Here is a 17,283-nt window from a genome sequence, read left to right as displayed (position 1 = left end):
AGAGGCCTAGGGTGGAACCGGAGTTTGATAGTTTTGAACAGTGTTCAGAGGCTTCAGAGTCTTCTGCGGAAGACTTGCAGGAGTATCCTACTTATTCTGATTCTGATGTGGATGATTCCACTCCTACAGCTTCTCCTCCTGAGGATTTCTCATTTTCAGAGACTCTGCATTCCATGAGGGAGCATTTTAAATGGGAAGGCCAGGATTACTCTGATTCCAGGAAAAGGCTTAGGGAATTCTTGTTTTGCCCCAGCATAGGCCCTTAGCTATTCCTCCTGTGTTGAATGTGGTGGAAGATGTTTTGCAGAGGCTTCCTGAACCCTGACTCTTTGCCTCCTGCTCCTGTTAAACCTGATAGGTATTATAGGGTGCCCGAAGCTCATAAGTATTTGTTTAAGAGTCCTAGGGCGGACCCAGAAACTGTTTCTCAGGGGCCTAAAGGTGTTAAAGCTTCTGTGGTTAAAAATCCTGTTCCCACTGATAAAGAGGCAAGGGCTTTGGATGGGTGGGGAAAGAAAGTGTATACTTCTTCCACTCTAGCCATGAGGCGTTGAATTGTCAGTTTCACATGCTAAAATATCAAAATTATCTCCTTTCACAATTGAAATCTAAGGTGGATGCTTTGGCGGAAGGTATTGAGTGTAAAGAGTTGCTGGATTTGGTTCATGTGTCTGAACAAGTGGGTAAGCATTCTTTGCAATGTGGTTTTGATGCTGTACAGGCCTCCTCGAGGGTGGCTGCTACTAGTTCTGTTCTTCGCAGGCATGCCTGGTTGAAGGATCAGAATTTAGCTGAGCATGTTAAGACAAGGATTTTGGATGCTCCTTTACAGTCTGATGTGTTGTTTGGATCGCCTGTGGAAGCAGTTTTAAAGAAAATGGAGGACAAAGCTAAGTCTATGCAAACTGTTAAAGATTTTTTGCAGGTGCAGCCACTGAAGTTTAGTAGGAATTGGCCTGCTAAGGGGTGGACATATCCTGCTTATGATTCCCAGTCTAGGGGTAGGTCTAGACGTGGTAGGGGCAGGGCTCAAGGTTCTTTTAGGCCTAGATCAGGGAGTTCACCTGCTCAGACTTCTGGTGAGGGCAGGGGTCAGTCCTTTCGTAAACAGACCCAATGACCTGCCTTTTCAGCTGCCAGTAGATTCTCGTCTGGCAGCTCCTTTGGGAGGAAGACTGTCTCTTTTCAAAGAAAATTGGGATTTAATTACTCAAGACAGATGGGTGTTGGATATCATTCACCACGGTTACAGGTTTTATTTCCACACAATGCCCCCTTTCAAAGGCATGCCAGACGTTCCTCCTCCACAAAGAAAAGAGGCTCACAAGCAAGTTTCTCAGTTACTCCAGATGGGGGCCATTCAGCCAGTCCCTGTATCAGAAAGGGGCCTAGGATTTTATTCTCGCCTGTTCCTAGTACCAAAGAAGGGGAACACGTGGAGACCAATTTTGGATTTATCTCTCCTCAACACTTATCTGGACATTCCCAAGTTCAAGATGTTGACGTTACAACAACTTTTACCTCTGCTGGGCAAAGATCACTGGATGGTAACTTTAGATCTCAAGGAAGCTTACCTTCATGTGCCTATAAGGCTAAGTTGCAGGAAGTATCTGCGATTTCGAGCTGGAAATTCTCATTATCAGTTCTCTGCATTGCCCTTTGGCTTATCTACTGCCCAGAGTATTCACAAAGGTTCTGGCTCCAGTGATAGCTTACTTCAGGCTACAAGGAATTCAAATCTATCCTTACTTGGGCGACTGCCTGATCCTGGCTCAAGAAAAGGAAGACCTTCTACAGCATCTGGAATATGTTATAGCAGTGCTAAGATGCCTAGGGTATTCTGTGAACGAAATAAAGTCCAGTCTAGTACCCTCTCAAGACATGTGCTTTCTGGGTGTGAGACTGAATACAGCAGCCCAGATGGCCTTTTTAACCCCGGACAAACAAAAGAGTCTATCACTTTACTTCCATCAACTATCTCATCAGTCCGTGCTGACTGCAAGGTCAGTCCTTCAAGCATTAGGGTTCATGGCATCTTGTATTCTGGTGCTTCCCAATGCCAAACTGCATATGAGGAAGCTACAATGGTATCTCAAAAATGTATGGACACAGCACTGCCAGGATTTGGACACTGTCATTCAAATAATACCTTGCCTTCAAAAAGAATTTCTGTGGTGGGCTCAGAAATGTCACCTAAACAAGGGACTCTGTGACCCGGCCAGAGGCAAGTCAGATTTTAACGACAGATGCCTCGGACATTGCTTGGGGAGCTCATCTAAATGGAAAGTGGATACAAGACAAGTGGCCTGCCAGACTACAGCATCTACATATCAACATGAAGGAGATGTTAGCAGTCCAGTTTGCATTAATGGCTTTCAAGGAGTTACTTCTTCCAGGGCAGGTGTTGATTCTAACAGACAACACAACTGTCATGTGGTACATCAACAAGCAAGGGGGAACACATTCTTATCCTCTATGCAGGCAAGCAATGATTTTATGGGAGACTGCGCTAAGCTTGCAACTAACTCTTCAGGCAAGGTTTCTGCCAGGAGCACAGAACTCCTTAGCAGATGTGTTAAGCAGACAAATCATGGATCCCCACGAGTGGAAACTGGATCTTCATGTATTTCAGAAATTGACAGTGTCATGGGGAACTCCAGACATAGATCTGTTCGCTTCTCCACTAAACCACCAGCTGCCAAAGTATTGCACGAAGGGTTTCATCACACAGCTTGGAAAGTGGATGCTCTGTCTTTCAGTTGGAAAAACCTTCATGTGTATGCCTTTCCACCTCTGCCTCTTCTTCCAAATGTACTATTAAAGGTCAGACAAGACAGGCCAAGGATGATTTTGATAGCTCCAGATTGGCCTCGGCAACACTGGTACCCACTACTACGGAGTCTGGTAAAGAAGCCTCCATGGCCTTTACCTCTGATTCCTCATCTGTTATCTCAGAAGGACGGTCATCTGCTCAATGTCAAGCTTCACTCTCTTCATCTAACAGCCTGGCATATTCTGTGTTGAAACACAGCAGGTCTCAACTTCCTCAACAAGTTTTAAATGTGATTATGGAAGCTAGAAGACCTAGTACAAGGAGAGTGTACGCAGAAAAATGGAAGAGATTTTTATTTTGGAGTACAGCAAAGAATTTGGAGATTTCTGAGCCTAATTTGAGTGTGGCTCTTCAATATCTTACTGAGTTATTGGACAAAGGTTTGTCCTTCTCTTCCATTAAGATTCATGCTGCAACAATTTCAGCTCACTATGATTGTGACCCTCCTTTGTTTTCGCATCCTTTGTTCAAGCAGTTTCTTAGAGGGGCAAAGAATATAAGACCCCCACGTAGAGCTCCTACTCCTGCTTGGGATCTCAATTTTGTGTTGGAAAAACTTACTCTACAACCTTTTGAGCCTGCAGCTACTGCTGAATTGAAATACTTGTCATGGAAGACTGCTTTTCTGTTGGCTATTACTTCTGCAAGAAGGGTGTCTGAGTTGCAGGCCCTTATGGCAGTAGAGCCCTTTTTTGATTTTCCATAAGGATAGGGTATCATTACGTACTAATCCTTCCTTTATGCCTAAGGTGGTTTCTAGTGTGGCTTTAAACCAAACTATTCATTTGCCTACGTTTTATGCAGACCCCCAAAATAAAGGGGAAAAGATTTTGCACACTTTAGATGTACACAGGCAATTGCGTTATTATTTAAGCAGGACTAAGGATTTTAGGCAGTCTCAGCAGTTGTTTGTTTCTTTTGCTTTGAGTTCACAGGGCAAGCCTGTGTCAAAACAAACTATTTCTAGGTGGATTGGCTTTTGCATTGCATTTTGTTATTCCCATCATGGCAAGGAGATTCCAGCTGGGATTAGGCCTCATTCCACTAGGGCTACTGCCACTTCAACAGCATTTCTAAGGGGTGGCAACTAAGGATATTTTGGAAGCAGCTACTTGGAGTTCAGTGCATACTTTCTCTAAGCATTATCACCTTCCTATCTACTCTAAGTCTAGGGCTGGTTTTGCCACAGCTGTTTTGCAAGGCATGTTGTCAGCTCCTACTTCTTTATGATTTGCCAGCCTCCCTTACCTCTGCTTTGGGATTCTACCCAATAGTAAGGACTGCAGCAATGGAAAACGAAGAACATAGTACAGTTTTGTACCTACCATAAATGTAGATGTTCGAGGATTCCATTGCTGCAGTCCAATTTACCCTCCCTCCTTCCCCTCTGTGTTTAGGGGTGGTTGTGTAGGTGAGTTTACATGCTGATATTTTGGTATATAGGCTTGTATATATTGTATATATTTTTGGTGCAGGTATTTTGAGCCTTGTCTTTTTAGGGTCTTCTGACATCTGGGGCAAGAAAAGACTGAGGATATGACGTCGGTCATGCGCATTAGTACCCTGACGTACTGACGTCAGTCTAATGCGCCCTGACCGACGTCAGCCTTATACTCTGGTATTCGGGCCGACTGGATGCGGACTACACCCAATAGTAAGGACTGCAGCAATGGAATCCTCGAACATCTACATTTATGGTAGGTACAAAACTGTACTTTTTTCAAGGCAAGACCAATAAAAGGTCCTCTACAACCTTTGTATACAGAAGGCTTGTAGAGCTCTTGTGCCTTGTGGAACAGTTTTACCAGAGTATTACTGTGGTCATTTTTCCTTTCTTTTCTGTATGTGCTTACTCTTTTGACCACTGCTGGACTTATAACTTAAAATACATCTTTTAGAAAAGGTTGCGTTTCCTGTTGCATTGCTTTGGAATTAAAGGATTTTTTCAGTTAAGTGATATTTCATTTATTTTTTTTATTTTCTTTTGTAGGCAAAGATTGCGGCCAGTCAAACCACCAGAGTCTTTGTCCTACAAACAGTAAGGCTTCAACTTGTTTTTACTTGGTTGTCATTGTGTAAGATTTCAGTTTTTCTTCATGTTTCACTGTTGCAGTCATCACCTGTGGGGTTATCCCTGCTGTGGTATCCCTCGGTGGGTCCGAATAGCAGAGCCAGTGTTTTTCTGCATCTGCTGCTGTTGCTTCTTGTCTGACGTCAGGTTGTTGGTGCTATAAAGAAAGGCAGCTGACACCATTACATCAGTTTTTCTTGCCGTGCAGCCTGTAGCAGAAGCAGTTTGCAAGTGTGCCGTTCAGTACCAGAGTTTTGAATTACAGCTGAAAACATCAAAAGCCAAGTACCCCTTTGGGATCCTTTTTTCTTGCACTTAACCCATGTTCGAAAACGTTAACAATTGTGTCGCCTGTGGAAAGCAAATACCACACTGAGACTTCCATTCATACTGCTTCACTTGTTTAGGCCCAGACCACAATGCCCCCCGTTGGTAGCTCTGTGCCCTTTTTAACGCGAGAACCATTCGTCGTACAGCTCTTACTGTAGCCAGGTATTTTCGTCTTCTGTCTTCACATTCCAAAATGGCATCAGTCAGCCAATACTCCGTAGACATGCTGAAAAAATGTAAGGATAGAGACAGACCACACAAGGCTAAGCATTCTGACGACTCTACTCCTAAGCAGGTCATCAGTTCTCCGGAATTCAGTGAGGCACCTTTGCATCCTCCTGATGCTCGGTTTGATGCCTTCGCAGGCTCTACTGAGACCCTTTCGGAGTCTGGTATGCCGCAGATATCTTCTTCGTCTTCCAAGCTTTTGGTTGTCTCTACCTTGGTTGGGTCTGGAGCCGCATTGCAGGCACCAGCTTCAGAGGAGGATTTCCGCACTACTGAATCTAGACAAAAACTAACGTCTTTTCCTCCCGACTACCGTTTCCTCACAGACCAATGGATACGGTTAGGCAGAGAGGCAATGCCACTGCTAGGAAAACTACCTCTAGCTACTGCTAGGAAAACTACCTCTAGCCACCATTTTACTCTTGTTCCACCACCTCAAGCTCAAATGCTTAAAATGGCAGAGTATCTTATCACCCTTATCAGGGGGAGTCAGGCCGCACCTTCTTATAGGAAAAAAAAAACCTTTCTCATGAAATACTGACAGAACAGGATTTTGAGGAGTCTGATTATTCAGATTTTGAAGAGCACCAGCAACCTCTGACTGCTTATGAGGATTCAGATGCAAAGGAATCCATTCCTTCTGCCTCCCCACCAGAAAATCTTTCCTTTGGGGAACCCTTCACATCCTCGGGCAACATTTCCAATGCAAATCCCAGGACTTCCCTCAGTCTAAGAAAAGACAGAGTTTCTAGATCTGCCCCAGCACAGAACCTTGGCCATTCCTCCAATCTTAGAGGTGGTTGATGATGTCTTCCATGAATCCAGCTTAACTCCTGACACCGTCCCACCTGCTCCCAGAAAACCTGACCGGTGTTGGAGTACTGGATTCTCACAAATACCTGTACAGAAATCCTGCTGCAGACCCAGAGGTCATTACACAGGGACCAAAAGGAGCTAAGGCTAGTTGTGCAAAGAAACTTATTCCTTCTGACAAGGATTCCAGAGCTGTGGCCAGATGTCGTAAAAAATAGTATGCACCTCTGTAATCTTATCTGTCAGAGCACTTAACTGTCAGTTCCACATGTTAAAATATGAACAACACAATGGAACTATTAAAACAAAAGATTTCAACCTTTCCTGATTGTGCCACTTTGAAAGAGTTAGCAGATTTACTGCGCTCTGCTTGTCAAGTGGCAAAACACTCATTACGTAGTGGTAATGATGCCCTAGAAGCCTCAAGCAGGGCAGCAGTGTCAGGATCTGTTATTAGGAGACATGCATAGTTGAAGGAACAACCTCTCCCTTATGTCAAATCTAAATTTCTTGATGCACCCTTGGATAAGGAGCAGAAGATTTGCCTAAAAAGATGGAAGACAAAGCAAAATCTATGCAAACAGTAAAGGATTTCCTTCAGGTACAACCTGTTAGGTTTAGCAGGAATTTTCCCTCAAAACACTGGTCCTTTTCTGCACCTGGCAGACAGGTGCAAGGTAAGCCCTGCAGTGACATACCACCAGACTCCTATCCCAGGGACAGCAAAGAACCAAACAGTGGACAACTTCCACTCCAAATGCAGGGAGTTCTAAGCCATCCCTCTGTGGCAAAAACTCTCAATGACTCCCTCTTCCCCCTCTGCCCTCTTTTCACTCACCAAAAACTAGGAGCAGGGCTCTTCCTCTGCAAATGGGTTTTAAAGATAATTTTTCAGGGATACAAATTCTCCTTCAACGAACTCCCAATTCCAAGAGGGTTACACAGACTTGCCTCCAAATCAGTGGGCAGAGACATTGAAACAAGTCCAAACTTTAATATCTCAAGGGGCAGTAGAACATGTCCTCTCAGATCAAACAGGCAAAGGCTTTTACTGTTGCTTGTTCCCAGAAAAGAGGGCACTTGGCACCCTATCCTGGATTTTTCCATTATTAACATCTTCCTGGTGGTCCCCAAATTCAAAATGCTAACCTTGCAGCAGCTGCTGCCTATGCTGACAGAAAATTCCTGGATGTTCTTTGTGTTTCACTGTTGCAGTCATTGCATTTGGGTTATCTGCTTGCAGGTAGCCCTCAGTCGGCCTGATTAACAAAGTCTTGGGTCCTGCGTCGGTTGTTGTCTCTACTTCAGTGACGTCAGGTCGACATGGGTATAAAACTTGCAGCCGACGTCATTACATCAGTCCTTCTTGCCGTGCGGTGCCTGAAGCAGAAGCAGTTCGCAATTGCCGGTTGGCTGACACCTGAAATTTTCGTTTTCGAATTTCAGAATGAAGTCTTCAACTAAAACCTAAGCACCCCATTGGGGAAACTTTTTCTTGCTGTAATCCAGTGTCCATAAAAGTAAATAATTGCATTTTCTGTGGAAAGGAAATGCCTCAAAGATTTTCATTCGTACTGTGTTCCTTGCCTAGGCCTTGACCGTGACGTACGTCGCTGTCAGTTTTGTGCCTTATTTAAGCCACGAGCTATCCGTCGATATATTTGCGCTTCTAAAATTTCTGGTGCTCGGTTGTTATCCTGATGTGTCTTTGTTAAGCCATCCGACTACCGAAATTCCGAAGAAACGCAAAAATAGACAGACAGGCCGCCCAGTTCGCCGGTACTCAGGTGCTTTCGCAGCCCCTGATACCCGCTACTTCAGATTCACAGGCCTCTACTGAGACCCATTTGGAGTCCGGTATGACGTGAGATGCTTCAGCTGTGGAACCTGCGGATGTCTCTACTTTGGATGGGTCTGGAGCTGCTATGCAGGCACTGGCTTCTGAGGGTGTATTCAGGCCTACTGACTTGCATATTAAACCAATGCCATCTTCTTCTTCAAGGCCTAAAACCCGAACCATGCCTAGAAAACTGACGCCCAGACTGCATGGTCAGGCCTCTATGCCTAAAGAACAAATGATAAGAATGACTGGAGACCTTTTTACTTTAATCAGGGGAAGCCAACCTTCCCTATCTAAGAGACCTAGGTCTGAGTTCGCTTATGATACTTCTGACCAGGATTCTGAAATTTCTGTTTCCTGTGATGACCAGGATTTACCCTTATCTACCTATGAGGATTTTGATGCTGAGGACTCTATTCCCTCTGGTTTTTCTACTAGAGATATTTCCTGGTACCCAGAAAAGACAATTCATGGTGTCCTGTCCTGGACTTGCCTACTCTAAACACCTTTTTGTTGTTTCCAAAATTCAAGATTCTGACTCTTCACCAGTTTCTTCCTATGCTAAGCAAAGATGCCTGGTTGGCAGCTCTTAATTTAAAGGAAGCATACCTGCACATCCCAATCTGGGAGTATTGCAGAAGATACCTACGCTTCATCCTCATAAGGGAATCCTGCAGGAAATTCCTTCACTTCAGAGCAGGCTCACAACACTTCCAGTTCTCTGTGCTACCCTTTGGCTTATCTACTGTCCCATGCTTAGCCCCGGCTATTGCCTTTTGCAGACAAAAACAATATACAAATTTACACTTAACTGGACGACTGCCTCATTCAGGCAGATTGTAAAGAAAAGCACCTCAAGGGCCTTCTCTTTGTCAAAACCCTCCTAACCTCCTTAGGGTATACCATCAACGAGAAAAAATCAAGGCATGCACCCTCCAGGAAGATCATTTTCTTGGGAGCTCTGCTGGAATCAGCTTCCCAAATGGCCTTTTTATCCCCAGAAAAGCAGAGCCTTCTGCCTCTTTTACCTAACTGGCTTCCAGAAGCCACCTCACTGCATGGAAATTCCTGCATCTTGCAGCCTTCTTAGTCCTCTGGCTAGGCTTCACATGAGAAAACTTCAGTGGTACCTAAAGAACCTTTGATGTCAGCACTTTCAGCCTCTAGAGACCTCTTAACCTCTAATCCCCTGTGTAAGGGCCAAGTTTCCCCTGATGGGCAGAGGCCTGTGTCCAGAACAAGGGTCTTTCCTTTACCCTTCGCCCAACCGGGCAGACCATTGCCACTGACGCCTCAGACATAGCTTGGGGCGCTCACCTCGAAGGCTGGTGCACCCAAGGTCTTTGGGGTTGCCCAGAACCTTCCCTTGCACATCAGCCAGAAGGCAATTATGGCAGTACAAAAGGCTCTGACATCCTTAAAACCCCATCTCAAGCTAGGGGTTCTCCTTATCTAAACAGACAACACCACAGTAATGTACATCAACAAACAGGGAAGAACCCAATCTTACTCTCTGTGCAGCCTAGCCATGAACCTCTGGCTGACAGCCACTTCCGTGGGACTACACCTGATAGCCCAATACCTACCAGGGATCAGCAACACCCTGGCAGACAACTTAAGCAGAAACTTTTACTGGGTCCCCCCACATATGGCAGCTCCACAGAAAAATCTTTACAAATCACTCTGGTGTAGGGGACTCTGGAGATGGATCTCTTTTTTTCTCATCTCAATCATCAGCTGCAAAAACTCTGTACCAGAGAGTATCACCACCTAGCATGTAATGTGGATGCCTTGACCTTCCCCTGGAACGCCCTCTTTGTATATGCATTCCCTTCTCTGCCTTTTATTCCCAAGGTACTGATCAGAATAAGGGAGGAGAGACCAGTGTCCATCCTCATTGCTCCATATTGGCCCAGACAGCATTGGTACCCCTTACTGTGCAGCCTGATCTTACAGCCTCCCAGTCAGCTTCCCTTGATCTCAGACTTCTTAACTCATATGGGGGGGGGATGCTGCACCCAGACTTAGACTGTCAGTTGATCAGCATGGCTAATACTCTAAAGGCAAACAAGGGGCTGCTGTTAAGCGAATGGGTCCTAGACATTATTACAGAGGCCAGAAGGCCCAGCACCAGAAAATCTTACACAGGAAAATGGAAAAGATTCTACTCCTGGAGCCAGTCCAGAGGGGTCAATACCTCACTACCTTCCATCCCTCTTATCCTGGAGTATCTAGTAGAGCTGTTTAATAGAGGCCTCTCCTTCTCCACTATTAAAATCCATGCCTCAGCCATTTCAGCTCGTTTTGATACAGAACAGCCTCTTTCTCCCATCCTTTGATTAAGCAATTCTTCAGAGGGGCTTCTAATATCAGATCTCTTAGAAGGCCTTCCACTTCAGCCTGGGACCTGAATTATGTTTTGGTAAAACTAACTTTTTCACCCTTTGAACCTGCTGCTTCAGCAGAACTAATATACCTCTCATGGAAGACTGCTTTTCTCCTAGCTATCACCTCATCCAGAAGGGTTTCAGAATATCAGGCACTGATGGCCATTGAGCCCTTCATTGTCTTCTATGCAGGCAGGGTCTCCCTGAGGACAAATCCCTCATTTATGCCCATGGTGGTATCTAATGTAACTCTCAACCAGGCCATACATCTACCCATCTTCTTTCCTAACCCTCAAAACAAGGGGGAAAGAATTCTGCACTCACTAGACATGTACAAAACAGTTCAGATACTATCTGGACCATACTAAACCCATCAGGAAAACAAACCAACTACTTCTCTGCTTTGCCTTAGGGGTAGAGGGAAAGCCCATTTCCAAACAAATAATTCTTAATGGATATCATATTGTATTCATTTCTGCTACAGATTGCATGGGACCCCCCCCCCCCCAAGTCTATTTGAACCCATTCCACTATGGCAGCCTCCACTTCCACAGCATTCCTCAGAGGAGTTCCCATCAGGGACATCCTGAAAGCTGCCACCTGGACTTCTGTCCATACCTTTACCAAGCATTATGACTTGCCTCTATTTTCTAAGGCTAGGGCAGAGTTTGCTTCTGCAGTTCTGCAGGGCATGCTGACCCATTCATAGGTTTATTACTAATCCTACCACCCCTGCCTCAGCTTTGGAATCCTCCACAGGTGATGACTGCAACATTGAAACACGAAGAACATAGTACAGTTGTGTACACATAACATAAATGTAGATGTTCAAGTGTACTCACTTTTGCAGTCCTGGTTTCCCACCCTCCTTTCCCCTTATATCTTTGTTCTTTAGGGAGACAGAAGTTTTCAAACGGTGGCTTTTAGCCACCAGCACCACTTTGCTATATTTGCTTGGGCCTCTGACTTAGAGCAAGAAAAACTGATGTAATGGCGTCTGCTGCCTTCCTTTATAGCACTGTCAACTTGAACTCAGACGGCAAGCGACAGCAGCCGATGTAGAAAAACATTGACTATGGTGTTTAGGCCGGTTGAGGGCTACCACAGCAGGGAATAACCCACAGGTGATGACTGCAACAGTGAATGCAGTCGAACATCTACATTTATGGTAAGTGTACACAACTGTACATTTTTTTTTTTTTTTTACTGTGGGTCCTCTTATCTTGATAGTTGCTGTCTGATGTTAGTTGTGTTCAGTCCAGTTTCATGTATTATTATTGTCCTATTGGTATTTCTGGTAACAGAGATTCATGCATGCCGATTAATGAAAGGGCATCTCTTTTTTTAAATGTGTATATAATAACTTAATATCAGAATTACTCCTAGAGTAGTTTGATGTGATTTGGAATTTCTTATGTACGTGATTGTTCTGTTGTGAGTTTACAGGAATGCCTATTAATTTTACAGAGTTGCAGCCTTAAAAGTGCTTAATGCTACCACAGTTGTGGTTGGGCTTATGATTTGAGTCAGAGTTCTTGTTTCTCTCTATTGTAGATGGAAAGGGGATTCCAGCTAGTATTTACTGAGCCAATGTTGCCTTTTCCATCCATCTTGACTTGTGGCTTATTTGATCTTGCTGCAGTCCACTGTCGGTACCCCCTGAATCTTCAGTCTTGGAGATCTGTCTCCTATACCCATAACTCCTTGCTGTAACTGACCCATCTCAGGTCCTGTTTGCTGCAAACAGAAAGTCATCCAGAAAGCACCTCACACTGTGACTTTTTTTTTTGTATAATTTTTGTCATATTTCCTTGTAACTTCCAACATTTCTTTGTTAGACGTTTTGTGTACTTTTGGTTTTAGTTTAGGGTTTAGGTTAATGTTTTAGTTTGTGTTTAGTAGTGCTGAGTAGGTTATGTTCATTTCTTTGGCTGCTTCACCTCAACCTTCTGCCCTTTTGTGCCTCTAGCTTTATTCTTAATTAGTGTTTATTGTCTTTTGAGGCTTTTTGTTGCAAGTTTTATCACAGTTCCTTTAGAGATTAGACTCTTTACCCACTGCATGATGGACAAGTAATTTTCAGGGTTTAAAAAAATGTATTGTGTGTGAGCACAGGTTGCCCCACAAGACAACCATGATAGATGTGTTCATTGCTTTGGGTGCACCTTGATGTGGAGTGTCAAGTTTGCCCACGGTTTGGAGAAACTGCTCTGACTGAGAGCAAGGCAAGCTTGTTTTGAAAGGCCTTCTCCATTTGCAAAGGAGGACAGGAAGTCAGAGAAGGAGATTGAAAAAGTTAAGGGGAAAGATTCTGCTAGATCTTTTAATCCAAAGGATAAGGGGAAGCAAGTATGCTCTTCCTGTTCTACTGAGGGCCAGCCTGATCCAAAGATTTAATGATTATCTGCTCCTCCTGGTTCACTTCATCTGGGCCTTTGGTGCCACCTCAACTCTACGTGTGACTGTGGTTCAGGACTCTGAATCCTCTGGACTGTCCCACTCTAAGTATCTTTTTTTCCTTTGTTTCCAATGATCCTTCTGCTTCTTTGACCAGGCTCCATACCTCCCTTTTATCCCTGACCATTTTTTTTCAGAACAGTCTCTTCCTCCCACACTGATCCGGACGTCTCCTTTCCAGATCTGACGTTCAGATCTGAGGACTAAGAAACTCTAGAGGCCAGCCAACATCTGTGTCTTCTAGGTCTGCCCATTGTACAATTGGGAGCTTTAAAATCAGATTTGTAGTGGGTGATGCTTTCCTTCCTGCAGGACCAGATGATCCTAGGAATCATTCCTGCCTTCTTGGCCCCAAGGTCTTTGTGGCTCCTTCAATTCCTCTTCTAATTGCTGTTCATCATATTTATCATTGCTGCAGTTGTTTTAAGTATATGAGTTGATGTCCTTCAAGGATGCATCTGCAGTCATAACATATGGGTTGTCCTGCCTCAGGCAGCCCTTCGGTCGGCCGGATTCCAAAGTCTGGGTCTGGCCTCGGCTGATGTCGCACTTTCCCCGATGTCAGAGCATCTGGGGTATAAAAGCATCAGCCAACGCCATTTTCCTTGGGTCTTTCTTGCTGCTCGGTGCCCGAAGCAGAAGCTGTTCGCAAGTGCCGGTCGGTCAGATCCAGTGAATTCAGCTACCGAAGACTTTGAAAAAAGCTAAGTACCCCGTTGGGGACTCTTTCTTGCCTCAGCCGATGTCAGACAAAGTAAATAATTGTTTAACTTGTGGGAAACAAATATCTCATAAGGATTTCCATTCCTACTGCCTTCCTTGCTTAGGCCCAGACCACGACGTATCGGCCTGTTTAGCCTGTGCTTCCTTAAACCGACGAACTCTTAGACGTCGGTCGGAGTTTGCAGAGGAATTTTTTGGAGCCGCTTTTGCTTATAAAATGCCGTCGGAGACTCCGACTTCGCATATGGTCAAAAAACACAATGAAAAGGACCGACACTCGCGGCCCGCGGTTTCGGCAGAAACCACGGCTAGGCCTACCGCGAGTGTCTCGGTTTCGGCCGAAACAGAGTCCTCAAAGATTCCTTCTTCCGAAACCATACATCCGACCACCAAGGCACGGGAGGCCCCGGCTGAGTCTGCTACAGAACTTCCTACCGAAACCAGTGTTCAGGAAATGTCCGACACCATACCTTTGGACATTTCTACTCCTGCACGTGGGGCAGCTAGGCCCCCTGCTTCCATGTCCATTAAGGCCTTTTCAAGGGCTAAAGCTGCCAAACTTTCTAAAGCTTTGCCTACCAAAACTACCTCCCAGAGGTCTTCCTCTAGTTCACAGATCCTCAGCCTTGCTGAGGACCTTATTTCCTTAATTAGGGGTTCACAATCTCACCCAGACGGGGCTTCTCACCCTCCTCCAGACAAAAGGCCCAGGACTGACCCCTCTGACCCACACTCTTCAGATGATTCCACGGATGAGTCTGAGTTGTCAGACCACCAGGAAGGGGCTTACTCGCCTTATGAGGATTCAGATGCTGAGGAATCTATCCCTTCGGCCTCCCCTCCCGAAGAGTTTTCCTTTGGTGAGACTCTACACTCCATGAGAGAGCATTTTCAATGGCAAGGTCAGGATTTCTCTGATTCTAGAAAAAGATTAAGGACCTATTTGCATTTGCCTCAGCATAGGCCCTTAGCTATACCTCCTGTTCTGAATGTAATTGATGATGTGTACAATGATGTCAGTCCAGCCCCTGATACTCTTCCTCCGGCCCCTGCCAAACCTGACAGATACTACAGGGTCCCGGATTCTCACTTCCATCTGTATAAAGCCCATTCTGCAGACCCAGAAACTATTTCTCAGGGCCCTAAAGGGGTTGTGGCCGCTACTGCCAAAAATCCTCTACCCTCTGAAAGAGAGTCTAGAGCTTTAGAGAGATGGGGAAAGAAGGTGTATACTTCTGCAACTCTTTCTGTCAGGGCATTAAACTGTCAATTTCATATGATACAGTACCAAGAGTATTTGTTAGATGAACTGAATAAGAAACTTTCTTCTCCTGAACCCCTAGACCATAAATCCCTTCAGGATTTGGTACACAATTCACAACATGTTAGTAATCATTTCTTAAAATGTGGCTATGATGCACTGGAGGCTTCATTTAGATCAGCTATGACTGGGACAGTTATTCGTAGGCATGCCTGGCTGAAGGAACAATCTTTGCCAGACCATGTCAAAGCTAAACTCCTGGATGCTCCAATGGAGAAACAAAATTTATTTGGCTCCTCTGCTCAGGAGATCTTAAAAAAGGTTGAAGAAAAGGCAAAATCTGTGCAAACAGTTAAAGATTTCCTGCAAGTTCAACCACCGAGATTCAGCAGAAACTGGCCTACTAAGAATTGGTCCTTTCCAGACTCGGACAGAGCCCAGAGAGGCAGGAACAGGCGCCCTAGAGGCAGAGGTCAATCGAAGGGCTCCTACAGAGGCAGTCAGTGGCAGCCTGCCAACCAGAGGAGTAGTGCAACAGCAACAACAAACACTACACCAGGACAGGCTCAATGACTTAACTCTGAATCCGCCTACCAGGGGTCAACTGGAAGCACCCTTGGGCGGAAAGCTGGCTTTATTCTCAAAAAAACTGGCATTATATTACAAAGGATACATGGACACTGCAAATAATAGACAAAGGATACAGGTTCCACTTCCACACTTTGCCAAAAAGAAGCGGAATGCCAAACCTTCCACCAAATCAGAGGGCAGAGGCTTTAAGACAGATCAGCAATTTACTTCAGATGAAAGCTATAGAAAAGGTACCATGTTCAGAACAAGGCCAAGGATTTTACTCCAGACTATTCCTTGTACCAAGAAAAGAAAATCAATGGAGGCCTATACTCGACCTGTCCGCACTGAACACTTATCTCATTGTGCCAAAATTCAAAATGCTGACCCTACAGCAACTTCTTCCCATGTTGGGCAAGAAGTCTTGGCTGGTGACTCTAGATCTCAAGGAGGTCTGCACGTCCCTATTCGACCAAGTTGCAGAAGACACCGCAGATTTCTTGCAGGATCAGAGCATTATCAATTCTCAGCATTGCCCTTTGGCTTATCTACTGCGCCCAGAGTATTCACGAAATGCCTGGCATCAGTAATTGCACATTGCAGACTACAGGGAATTCAAATTTACCCATACCTGGACGACTGCCTAATACAAGCGAACAACAAGGAAAATTTGATAAAGGACTTGGCCTATGCCATACACCTGCTACAGACCTTGGGATACACAGTCAACATCCAAAAGTCAAGACTAGTACCGTCCCAAAGGATAACCTTTTTGGGTGCAGATCTGGACACAACCACCCAAATGGCCTTTCTCACAGAAGAAAAACAAAAACAGCTTCCAGATTACTTCATGATTCTGGCAAGACAAACTCAGCTTACTGCAAGGAAAATCCTGCAGGCCGTGGGTTACATGGCATCCTGCATAATTCTAATACCGCATGCCAGGCTGCATATGAGGAAATTACAATGGTACCTAAGGAGTGTATGGTCTCAACACAGTCACAGTTTAGAAACCATGATACCAGTCATTCCATGCCTTCAAAAGGAATTCCTGTGGTGGGCTCGGGCCTGCCAGTCCAACAGAGGGTTGCCTTTCAACAAACCAAAAACAAGGCAGACCATCACCACGGACGCCTCAGACCGAAGATGGGGAGCACACATGGAGGGCAAATGTATCCAAGGCCTATGGCCTCAAGGACAGCTAAGCATGCACATAAACCAAAAGGAAATGCTGGCAGTGAGGCATGCAATCGAGGCATTCAAACCCTTCCTCCAACAAGGACACCTGTTAATAAGGACAGACAACACCACGGTCATGTGGTACATAAACAAGCAGGGAGGCGCACACTCTTACCCTCTATGCCGGATGGCTATGAATCTGTGGGAACTATGTCTGAATCTCAATATCCAACTACAGTCCCAATTCGTGCCAGGGAAAGAAAATGCACTGGCGGACAGCTTAAGCAGAACTACCATGGATGCACACGAATGGATGCTGCACCCAGACATCTTCCAACTCATAGCAAAGACATGGGGAATGCCGGAGATAGATCTGTTCGCCTCCCCACTCAACCATCAACTGAAGACATTCTGCTCAAGGACATACCACCCACAAGCTTGGAGGGTGGACTCTCTCTCTTTCAGCTGGAAAGCCCTAACAGTATATGCCTTCCCACCTCTCTCATTGATGTACAAGGTTCTACTGAAGATCAGGGAGGAACAGCCAAGAGTGATACTAATAGCTCCAGACTGGCCAAGGCAACACTGGTA

At 45.1% G+C, this 17,283-nt stretch overlaps 1 protein-coding gene across 1 annotated transcript in view; it reads left to right on the top strand.

Annotated features, from left to right (window-relative positions):
• WAPL (WAPL cohesin release factor) overlaps window positions 1-17,283 on the top strand; it is a 3,318,690-nt gene that overhangs the window by 546,287 nt on the left and 2,755,120 nt on the right. Inside the window, exon 4 of the mRNA XM_044056596.1 lies at window positions 4,824-4,871. Within this exon, the coding sequence (XP_043912531.1) occupies window positions 4,824-4,871 (48 nt within the window). The remainder of the gene's footprint in view (window positions 1-4,823; window positions 4,872-17,283) is intronic.

Source organism: Protopterus annectens, chromosome 14.part0 (assembly GCF_019279795.1).
Source record: "Protopterus annectens isolate FY-2018-M chromosome 14.part0, PAN1.0, whole genome shotgun sequence".
In the NCBI taxonomy this organism is placed as follows: Eukaryota; Metazoa; Chordata; order Ceratodontiformes; family Protopteridae; genus Protopterus; species Protopterus annectens.
This window is presented reverse-complemented; position numbering and strand designations above follow the sequence as displayed.